An 11,010-nucleotide genomic window follows, 5' to 3' on the forward strand; every position below is an offset into this window, starting at 1 on the left:
AAAGAGCGAGATATCTACGCCTCAGTTTGAATATATTTTTTATTCATTTTTGTCATTTTATTTTCAACTGTAATTTTTGTATTTATGGTATATTACACCAACATTTTGTACTTAAGAGTTATAACAAATTATCTGATGAATTAGTCGAAGCGCATGCAAACTTATTCAAACAACATGTGTCAATAAGAAGGAAAATAAAATGCAAGCTCACAGGGACACAGCATGCACCGGCCAAGAGCCAATTAGGTGATTGCTGCAATCTAAAGGCACGATCATTTAGTATTATTGTAGCAACTTGTGTTAGGCCTCCTGTTTGCCACAGCCCACATGAACGATAATGATAGCTTACATTCCATTTTATCTCGCTGTTTCTTTTATTGTTCTTGTTCAAACTAATGGTCGGAAAATAACATTTATGGAATGGATTCTTTTTGAAGATATAAATCTGCCTAAAGTAGCCATTTTGATGCTCAGATTAGGTGAATGGATGGTTGGATTTCCTTTCAAAACAAGTTTTTGCCGCATAAAAATATTGGCCATATAGTCTACTCTTTACAAGACAATAATAAGGTTCAATACAAAACATATCTTCAGAATTTACACATGAAAACTTATAAGTTTTCATAAAAGTGTAACATCAATCTATAGATCGAGACATGGATTCTATCAACTAACTATAAGTTCCCCAATGCATTATAATCATTCAATTTACCAGGCGTATTGAAGAATCTCGCATTTTTAATAAAACAAAATAATAAACAATATACATAGCTAATAGTAATTATAAGATTAAGAGTACAAGTATATTTAATGGACTAGGGAGTTTATTTTATCAAGTAGTATAAAATAGTCATATCTACTTGGTCCATTTGATAGATACAAAATGTACCAGCACAATAAGTCGGTATTATACCATTCTCATAGCCAAGATAAATTATATTAACTTGTACTACAATCATACTGGTAGTTTTGTACAATTTTCATCTTAGACTATAAACATAAACTTTATGCATATAAAAAACCGATGATTGAATCTTCCGTGTATAAGTTAAACCATATACATTAAATCATCTACTATATAAGTAAGTTGACACATAGATGAACATATGATCTGTTAAAAAATTTGTTAAATTTGAATAAACAATTATTCTCTAATAAATACTATATTTAAATGATGGTTAATAGTATTAATACATACTATATCTAAATACATGATTATATTATATATCCCAACGTTTACTATACTCATAAGCCTGGATTGAGGGCAAGGTCAATGTTCAGAAAAGAAATTGGAATAAAATTAAGTAAAAGCTTTATGAGACTAGGCAGTTTTCAGTCGAGTTTATTTCAGGATTACGTTGTTAAATGGCTGTTGGAAGTTCCATTAGGAATTTGACTACAAAAAATAAGAAATGAGAAAATGGCCCTCCTAAGCCCTCTCAATATATTCGAACACTGAACATAATTCTCAATAAATTTGTGTATTACATTGAACTTATCATGGAAGAAAATTAAGTATATAATATATGTCTTATATAAATATTTTTAATGAATCCCTGTTATCTTACCTAGTTAGGAATCTCAGAATCTGAGATTACTCAAATCAGTAAGCACTAAACTACGAGATGTCTATTAAAAATATGTGCTTCAATAATCATGATGTTGGGAGTGATGGCAATTCATAGCTCAGTATGAACGATGTATTCTTCCCTTGGTTCGTCAAGTCCAGCATCCATTTTCTGCTTAATTTTCTTGTCAGAGGAGTTGAGACACTCAGCCGATGGATGAATGTAACCATAACCAATCCCTGTTGCAGAGTTGCAGTAGACCTCAGCAGTACCATCTCTGGTCTCTAAGTTGATGTTGTTCAGAACAATATGGCTGCAGGGCACGTTGTCGCTACATGCAAATTTGATTGCCTTTTGGCTCTTTGAAGTACCACTAACATTCCGGTAAACTATCTCACTTATCTCAACTGCAGATGTCTATGATGTCAAGAACAAATGAAACTTTGTCACATTAACTTTCCCAACTATCGGAGAGAATCTTATTTGTTTCTTTTGCCAAGTAATACATTATCAATTGAAAACACGACAATTGAGAAGAATACCTGATTCTGGCAAGACTTTGGTGAGTCACAATAGAATTGGTCAATGATGATAGGATTGGAAACATCTTGCATCCTTACATTTTGGAAGCGCACTGCACGCACATAACCTGATCCTCCCTAAGAAAATAAGAACCTTTTGTCATTCTGTTTCTAAGATGAAATGAAAATTATTCCTCATCGGGGCTTAGAATTTTGTATAAATAAATCGATCTTTTCCATGTCAAGTGCACTGAGACTCTAGTTATTTGCTAATTAAAAGGAGAATTGTTGTAAAATTAGCTTTAAAAGTCTTAATTTTCAAACAATCATGTAGGTAATGCAATATATGGGAATAAATTTCAAGTGCTACACGATACTACAAAGGGCATACCTGCCATGTCTTGATCCTCAAACCATTTGTGGTACCTTTGAGAAATGCATTATCAAGTACAACGCCAGTAACTATACCAACAGAGTTGTCCTTACCAAGGCTCCCAATGCTGGCAGGCATCATTCAGGCAACAGAATCAGTATAGAAGACAACGTGAGAATGATATTTTTGCTTATTCTTTCATAATTTGGCATTCGAATTTCTTTATCGACTCCTACATCCCTTCTACAGAACTTCTAAAGGTAATTTTAAAGGGAAACGATAACTGGAAAATGCGCTACCTGATTCCGTGGCCAGGTCCACAGTAAATTCTCTTCAGTTTGATATTGGAACTAGCATTGACAATAGAGACACAGTCATCACCTAGATAAGAAAGGACAGTAACCAGTATTTATTCTCTGATCATAAAGCATATTCCAATAAAGACACGTCCATTATTACAGTGCATATGCCAATTTATTTGAGAAAACACAGAGCATGAAAGGACGGTTCGTATGTATTTGCAAGCTAGCTTTTTCATATAGTAAATGAGAGATGCACAGAGCTCAAGCCAAGATTTATGGTAGATATGAAGTGCCTTATTTGCAAGGCACATTTAAGAAAGCAATACAGTTGCACACCAAAATGTTATTTTCAAAAGAGATACTTTTCTGTAGTCTGTCTTATCTCATAGACGAGATCACATAATAGTGCAACATTCGTTCTTGAGGTCAACATCAGTCAAATAAGGAGATCTGAAAGCAGATAATATGAGAGATGTCGAGACCTGTTCCAATTTTGGAATTCTGGAGTACAACATTTGTAGATTCAGTTATATGGATTCCATCAGTATTAGGACTGTCTTCAGGAGCAGAAACCTTAACACCACTTATTCGTATAGAGTCTGATCGAGAAATGACAAAATTCATCTGTTGGCCATTTTGAATTGTTAGGTCCTTCACCTTTATACCTGAGCTCGCATATATAGTTAAAGCCTGCAATTAGAATTCTGTGTAAGTTAATTTTACATTTCTGATAAGAGTTTCACATGAGATCCTTGTGATAGTCCACTTACAGTTGGTGCTGCTACGCAAGGCTGTTATCGGGATATAATCCAAAACAAGAAAAAACATGAAAGAATAAGACTATCATCTTTATCTGTAAAAACACAAAAGAACATATAAGTAGTGCATGCGTCAGTTACATTAGTCTTGTTCTTCTTGCATGAAGCTGCCCACCATTTGCTGCCTGATCCATCAATAACCCCTCCTCCTTGGAACAAAGCTCCAGTCAAGTTTAAAAAGCCAAGCCAAATTCGTCCATTCTTTGTAAAATTCCAGGTCTTAGGATCATCCGGTGCTACTATAGTTCCTTCAATCTGTTTTTAATCACGTTTCCAGTTTATGACAATAGTAAGGTACGTTTGAGCTGGCTTTATAGATGCTATAAGGGAAACAATAATGATTTCAACCAAGTATAATATGCATAAGTTTCTTCTAGAGTAAATGCTAGTAAAATGGAGGACAAAAATTGAAACAAGACGTGAAATAACTGCATTTATTTTAACCTGGACTCTCAGTATGCCCGCACAGGGTCCTCGGAACCTTGTTGCATTTACTAGATAACTGTGTCCTGCAGGGACCAAGAAGACTGATTTTGGTGTTGAACAAGCTTGTTTCCATGCATCAACGAAAGCCTGAGATAGTACAATTGACAAAGTGGGAGAAGGTACTTGCAAATTGCACAGATGCAGCACTGATAATCTACAACTCAAGAAAAAAGATAGCATTGGTAGTCTGTTGTCCACCCAACTAGAAGAGGAGACTAAACAGTAAAGAATAGAAACCTGAAACAATCAGTACAAAAGACAACCTTGATTATGAATTAAGTAAAATACAGGATGGTCATATTTCTACTTTCCGAACACTTTTCCAATCCACTAATCTACTTTAATAAAAAAACATGTAGAAGTCGATCAGCATATCTTTGTGGCGAACATTCCAGTTTTAAAATGAATTACCTTGGTATCATCTGAAGCCCCATCACCAACTGCACCAAAGCTATCAACATTGACAAGAATCTTGTTGCCACGATCAGTTCCCCATCTGGGGAGGTCAAAAACCTCTCCTTCATCACCGTCTTCTACATCCAAATCATCAAGCTCTGACAGGATGACATCATCTAAAAAATTGGTTTTTGCAGCTCCAAGAGCCCCCATTAGCAAAACAAGAAACAACAAGAGTTTCTTAGCCATGATTTAGGGGATTCTGGTATTTGTTCTGTATTTCTTGATTTTACATAAATCAAAGGAGACAACAGAGTATTAATTTATATGGATGTATTAGTGCTGAAAATGGAGGATTTAGTGGGGTTATATGGCTTGGCTTGAAAGTAGATAAAGGTGTTTCATTTTCTACAAGCCCACACTTCAAGTGTAAGAATATCATTTTAGAGATCGTTGCTTTACTCTTCAGCATGGTTCAATACACTATTCATAAATAGAAGGCTCCTCTAGATTCCTTGTCACCCATACAACAATAAATGTTGCAGCGTCGATCTTCAAAAGTTCCCCTTTTGGGCAGTCAAATTACCATTAAAGTAGTTTTACTTCATCAATAAATGTGAAAATCTTGAAAAAGAAAAGGAGCACTAGAAAAAAAGTTGTTTGGTAATTGGAGAGACCAAACAAGGCATATAAATTTCTTCTGAAACTTGTATTTTGGTAGTGGAGTCGGTTAACAAGCAGCAAACTGTTCTTGCTTCAAAAGTATAGAGGCAGAGAAAGTCTCCCCTTTCTGGTAGATATACTTTTTTAAAGAAAATGTCCTGCAGACCAAATATCCATGATGTCCCTTTTACACTATTTTTTATTAAGTGTAGATTTAATGGTACTCATGCACCCGAATTAAACTACAGCCAATATCTCTGCTCAACTTCCTTGCCACTGCAACCTCTCGAATGTATACGGCAGTCTCAAACTCCCCAATTTCCGAATAAAAATTTGAGGCCTGTAACCAAAAAGAAGGATCCTCTGGCTCGAGATCCATTAACCTTTTAGCTGCTCTTCTTCCAACATGCTCATTTTGATGAATCCTGCAGCTTCGCAAAAGTGAGCTCCACATGACAGAGTCTCCTTCCGATGAAGCATGCATTAGCAGCTCTTCTGCCTCATTGACTAGACCTGCACGGCCTAGAAGATCCACCATACATGAATAGTGTCTCCTGTCTGGAATGATTTCATGAAGAGTTCTCATAGAATCAAAAATCTTTTTCCCCTCTTCGACTAGACCTGAATGGTTGCATCCCAACAGTATACACAAGAATGTTACTTTATCTGGTTTTAGACCCTTTTGGATCATTTCTTCAAACACTGCAAGGCATTTATATCCCATTCCTTTCTGAGCATATGCATTCATTATTGAAGTGAAACCGATGATATTAGGTGAGGGAAGTGCTTCAAAAATCTGCTGAGAGAATCTAATCTGTCCAGATCTAGAATATGCATCAATCAGAGAACATAAGATCATACTATCAGAATCAAAACCTGATTTTATTGCACAGCAATGCAACAAGCCACAGCTATCCATGCTAGGAGAGGAATACAATGATAGTGCCTTAATTGTTGAGGACAAACTCACTTCATCAAACACAATATTTTCACAAACCATCCGACTAAAAAGCTCAAACACATCTTGGAGGAAACCAAGATGCAGAAAAGATGTCATCATTGAATTGCAACATTCGAGACTTCTCTCACGGGAACACTGGAATACAGTAATTGAACTTTGAATGTTATCATTTTTCCCATACATATCAATCAAAGCCGACTGAATGAGGACACTTCCATAATCAATACCCAGTTTTATAACAAAATTATGTATTTGTTTTCCAAATAGCAGTTCCTTTGTGCGACTTGATAAATTCAACAATGCCACGAAAGACATAGCAGAGGGATGTTTATCCCACAATCTCATCTCTTCTAAGACTCGAACAGCTTCATGTAACAAATCATTGGCCGCATAGACGGAAACCATGGAATTCCATGTAATGACATCCTGAGGTGGAATACATTCAAATGCTCTATCGGCATCAACCAAAATACCACAAGCAGAGTAAAAATCCACCAATACATTAGCTAAAAAAATATTTGATTCTAACCATCCCGTCTTAATCACATGTGAATGCAGCTGCCTGCCCTTATTAACAAGTCTCTCTTTATAACAACCATGAATCAAGTAACAAAACGTAAGTCCATTGGGTTCGACATTCTCCAACTTCATATCATTATACAACCTTAAGAACTCACCGGACCGACCCAATTCACAAATTCCACGTAAAACCAAGTTCCATACCGGTAAGTTTCTTTTAGGTAAGTCATAAAACAATTTGAAAGCAACATCTATAAAACCAATTTTTATGTACATATTAACAAGTGCACTGACAATATATAAGTTCATGCTACATCCCAAAACAACTACTCTGCTGTGAATCTCAACCCCTTGTTTGAACAAACCTGCGTTAGCAGACATGGTCAATATAGAGGTAAAAGTGGATGAATTCTCCTTAATACCTTGAGAAACCATTTTACTATACAAGTTGAGTGATTTTCTTGGAAACCCATTATGACTATATCCAGAAATCATAATATTCCATGTAACAACATCACGTTTAGGCATTTCATCAAACATGTGGCGTGCAGAGGTTAAAGATCCACACTTGACAACATCATGTAATGTTTTGTTAAGTGAGGAAACATCATAGTTGCTTATGGAGCAAAAGTGAAGGGATAGAATGGGTTGTTGGCAATTGTGAGAATGAGTTGTTACGTATCTGCTTCTGCCAAACAACGCTATACAAAGTTTGGTACGCATGGGTAAATACGGAAACAAAACAAAATAATCAGCTAAGTCATAGGGAGATTTCAAGGGCATTAGGCATTAGTCGCCTTGGAAACTGGTGAGCCTAAAAATTCAGGCCAATTTAGAATTTTCAATTTGTCCAGTAAAATAAATTAATACCTAATAATAATCAAACAAATAATAAAGTATCGTTTTATTGACTGATTTCCTTTTTTGTTGACTTTGTTATTTATGTTTATTTTTTAAAAAAGAAAAAAAAAAACATGCAGCTCAATATTGTCTAGTTTTAAAATCTTTAGAATGAAAAACGAGTTTGACTTAAAAATAAAAAAGTGCAGAGCAAGAACTGATCCCGTATGCAGCTGGACAAAAGCACTTCGTCCCTTCCATGCAATGGAACCAGCTAAACATCTAATTATGGATTCCTATAAGGAGATATAGTTCTCAATATAATAACAGAATCTACCGTAATGGGTGTGGATTTCCGAGAACCTCCGTTCGCTATTTTAGATTCGTTTTTGGATACGGAATAAAATTATAATAAAAATTGTTAATAACATTCAAGCAGGTTTTGATAATGACAAATGAGAACCAGGTTCACTTGTTGGATGGTGCAGTACGCAAACGTGAGAAACTGGACAAATTCTTATACAAGTCAAAAATGCAGAATAAGGAAAGACGACACAATAAGACTTCTTTAAGGATAAACAATAAAATTAAAGTTATACTTTCCTTGTAACTCGGTCTTCAAAACCCAATGCTATAAAAGGAAAATGTCGCACAAAGAATTTCTTGGCTTTGCAAATCTGAAATCGAATTTCTCAAGCAAAAGACAAGGCAGAGTTTCAAGAGCAAAACATCGAAGAAAGAAGAACTAGAGTTAGGTTTTCTTTCTGAAAGTTAATTCATATGTTTGAACTCTACTTAGGAATATTATTGAGTCATAATTTTCTAAGGTAGAAAGTGAGGCTTGTAACAAGAAGTGAGTTTGACTTCTTGGAGAGTTTGAGTTGCGATTATAGTTAATCGTTAGAGTTTAGGTACTTGAGTTAGTTTCTTGATTATTGAGTTGTAATCTAAAATCGCTCTTTGAAAGTTAGTGAAGTTTGGTGGAAATCCTACAAGGTGTAGGTTGTGGGTTTTCTTCCCTTGAGCAAGGAGGTTTTCCACAATAAACTTTGTGTCTTGTGTTTACTGTTTACGTTCGTATTACTCTTTTAAGAACCTGGTTCTTGAAATCATTAGGTGGTATAGGTTTCTACAATTGGTATCAGAGTAACTCTTTTCACTCAAAGATTCAAATCTTGAAAGGATCAATGGTTGCACCACCTACTGCACAAGAAGGACAATCACAGACAAAGCCTCTACTATTCAATGAAAAATAATACGGGTGGTGGAAAAACAGGATGATAGATCACCTGATAGGAAATAATCCAGATCTCTAGAATGTTATCCTAGATGGACCCACTATTCCTATGAAGACTGGAAAAGATGGGACAACACAGGTACCAAAGGATAGAAAGGAGTGGAATGCGGAAGACAAACGAGCTATTCAAAACAACGCAAAGACTAAGAAGATCTTAATTTGTGGAATAGGTCCAGATGAGTACAACAGAGTCTCTGCACGTAAGGATGCAAAAGCAATATGGGACACCTTGCAAACTGCTCACGAGGGAACAAATCAAGTCAAGAAATTCAAGATCGATAATCTGAATCGACAATATGAACTGTTCAGAATGATGGATGGAGAAACAATTTAAGATATGCACACAAGGTTAGCTTCCATAATCAATGAAATCTACTCTCTAGGAGAAGCAATTCCAACTTGAAAAGCTATCAGGAAACTCTTGAGTATTCTTCCTGAATCATGGGAAAGCAAGGTAGAGGCGATTATTGAGGCACGTGATCTCGACACTATGATGATGGATGAACTCATTGAAAGCCCACTGACCTATAAAACAAAGAAGAACCAAGAAAAAGTGTCACGACCCAAGTCTAAGGCCTAGACGTGACATGGCAAATGAGGAACCCAAAAGTATCTCAAACAAGCCTCTTAGCATTCTTTTAGCCTTTCATAGGTAATGACAATAAATAAACAAGCAGAAATTATAATAGTAAATCTTCAACTTACATATGTCCAACAATACCTCTAACTTTTAGATTTAACGGGGCTAAGACAAGTCCCTAGCTCACCCTCAATCATAATATAAAGAAATGTCATAGTAAGTGTCTAAAGATCTCAACATATCATAAGCTAAAAAGATAAAGGAGTATTGTTTCCGGAACATGGGAACTCACTAAAACTAACCTTCAAACGAAATCTCAGCTAGCCATGTGAAGGAGAACGAGGAGGAGCACCGATCCCTAAATGATGATATCATGTAGGCAAAAGAGTATGCGTTAGTACTTTGAATGTACTAAGTATGTATGCATGCATGAATATTGAGAAAATATTAAAACATTTATGTAATATGAAACATAATACAATGCATGCATAATCAATCATATAGATATCCTTTAAAATATTCATTTTGTGGGAAGATGACCATAACCGACATTTAAAACTATGCGAGCTATTGCATGAAATCTAACATAACCCCTTACGTTGGCCGAGGAGACTACTTGCAGGGTAGAACTCCGTCTTCATTCATTTTTTTAACTTTAACTATAAGGGCTTTCATGGATCCATTAGCCTAAGCTTACAAGGGCTCCTATGTTGGCGCATAGTTAATGAGACAAGGGGTTGCTAATAGGATTCCCTTATCGAATCCTACCTCAATGACCCATTCGGTGCTAAGTCAATCCCACAAAATAATTTAATACTTTAAAATAGTCATAGCATATAGCTTGAGAATTCAAAACATCATATTAGGTAGAATAACACATTAAAACCTTTGGTAATTCAAATATGCAAGAATTGTCCTTATTGCATAAAGAATCCATCTGTAACACCCCTCAAAATTTTTCTCTAAGATTCTGACCTTTCTTGTACACGTGTAAGGTCGAACTCGGGTATTGTGAAGCAATTTTATGAGTAAGATGAGTCTTTGAGAAATTGAGCAGCGTTAGAGGTGATGTGGGGTCACAGAGGACCCCTAGGACCAAGCTAAGTCCAAAAAGGTTCGTCCTGGCTAAGCTTTAGGATGAGTTCGTAAAAGGGATCGACTTCTAACAACCCTATCTTTTGAAAGATGATGATCTGGGTGGCCCACGACCTATCAAATTAAAGGTCGTCGAGTCTTCTTCCCAATGCCACCAAGAATGTAATTTTTGGAGTTTGGAGTCGAAAGATATGACGATCCTAAGATGAACTAGCACATTAGAGTTTTCAGGCCTGGGTTGCAATTGCTGGAAAACTGGGCTTGGCGCCGCAGTGGCGCGATGCGCCACTATCGCGCCAAAAAATACCTCAGTAGTTTGGGCTCTAGCGCGGCGCGCCACTAAAAGGTGTGCAGGGTTTTTCAAGCCAATTTCCAGAACCTAGAAAATATTGGCCTTGGCGCTGTAAGGGCGCAGTGCGCCACTATCGCGCTAGAAACATGCCTCAGTAGTTTGGTCTCTGGCGCGGCGCGCCACTGCGAGGTGTGCAGGTTTTAGGCGTAATCAGCCTGGCGCTGCAATGGCGCGATGCGCCACTATCGCGCCAGAAAAGCCCTAGGAATCTCTCTCTCCTCCTCCTCCTCCTCCTCCTC

General features: G+C 36.5%; 2 protein-coding genes across 4 annotated transcripts; both read right to left on the reverse strand.

Annotated features, from left to right (window-relative positions):
• Nucleotides 1–1,397: 1,397 nt before the first annotated feature.
• On the reverse strand, nucleotides 1,398–5,309 carry LOC129871109 (probable polygalacturonase At1g80170). Of its 3 annotated transcripts, none has more exons than XM_055945983.1 (9): nucleotides 4,480–5,309; nucleotides 4,027–4,155; nucleotides 3,664–3,837; nucleotides 3,535–3,555; nucleotides 3,247–3,454; nucleotides 2,762–2,843; nucleotides 2,481–2,589; nucleotides 2,111–2,227; nucleotides 1,398–1,985 (listed from the first exon to the last, which is right to left on the reverse strand). In XM_055945983.1, the coding sequence occupies exons 1-9, from the start codon at nucleotides 4,711–4,713 to the stop codon at nucleotides 1,680–1,682; spliced, it is 1,380 nt and encodes a 459-aa protein (XP_055801958.1). In that variant the 5' UTR covers nucleotides 4,714–5,309; the 3' UTR covers nucleotides 1,398–1,679. The 3 variants fall into 3 exon arrangements, with proteins under 3 accessions (XP_055801958.1, XP_055801960.1, XP_055801959.1); XM_055945985.1 differs by having other exon boundaries at nucleotides 4,027–4,222; nucleotides 4,480–4,724; XM_055945984.1 differs by lacking the exon at nucleotides 3,535–3,555.
• Nucleotides 5,310–5,339: 30 nt separating this feature from the next.
• Nucleotides 5,340–7,910, reverse strand: LOC129871108 (pentatricopeptide repeat-containing protein At3g03580). The gene has a single exon (XM_055945982.1). The coding sequence runs from the start codon at nucleotides 7,388–7,390 to the stop codon at nucleotides 5,342–5,344; it is 2,049 nt and encodes a 682-aa protein (XP_055801957.1). The 5' UTR covers nucleotides 7,391–7,910; the 3' UTR covers nucleotides 5,340–5,341.
• Nucleotides 7,911–11,010: the final 3,100 nt, after the last annotated feature.

This window comes from Solanum dulcamara, chromosome 10, assembly GCF_947179165.1.
Source record: "Solanum dulcamara chromosome 10, daSolDulc1.2, whole genome shotgun sequence".
Taxonomy (NCBI): Eukaryota; Viridiplantae; Streptophyta; class Magnoliopsida; order Solanales; family Solanaceae; genus Solanum; species Solanum dulcamara.

Coding starts and splice junctions, on each gene's coding strand:
- LOC129871109 (XM_055945983.1), bottom strand. CDS start 4,713: ATGGCTAAGAAACTCTTGTTGTTTCTTGTTTTGCTAATGGGGGCTCTT. Junction 4,156..4,479: donor GGGCTTCAGATGATACCAAG/GTAATTCATTTT, acceptor GTACTATCTCAG/GCTTTCGTTGATGCATGGAA. Junction 2,844..3,246: donor GAATTCCAAAATTGGAACAG/GTCTCGACATCT, acceptor TTTCTTATCTAG/GTGATGACTGTGTCTCTATT.
- LOC129871108 (XM_055945982.1), bottom strand. CDS start 7,390: ATGCCCTTGAAATCTCCCTATGACTTAGCTGATTATTTTGTTTTGTTT.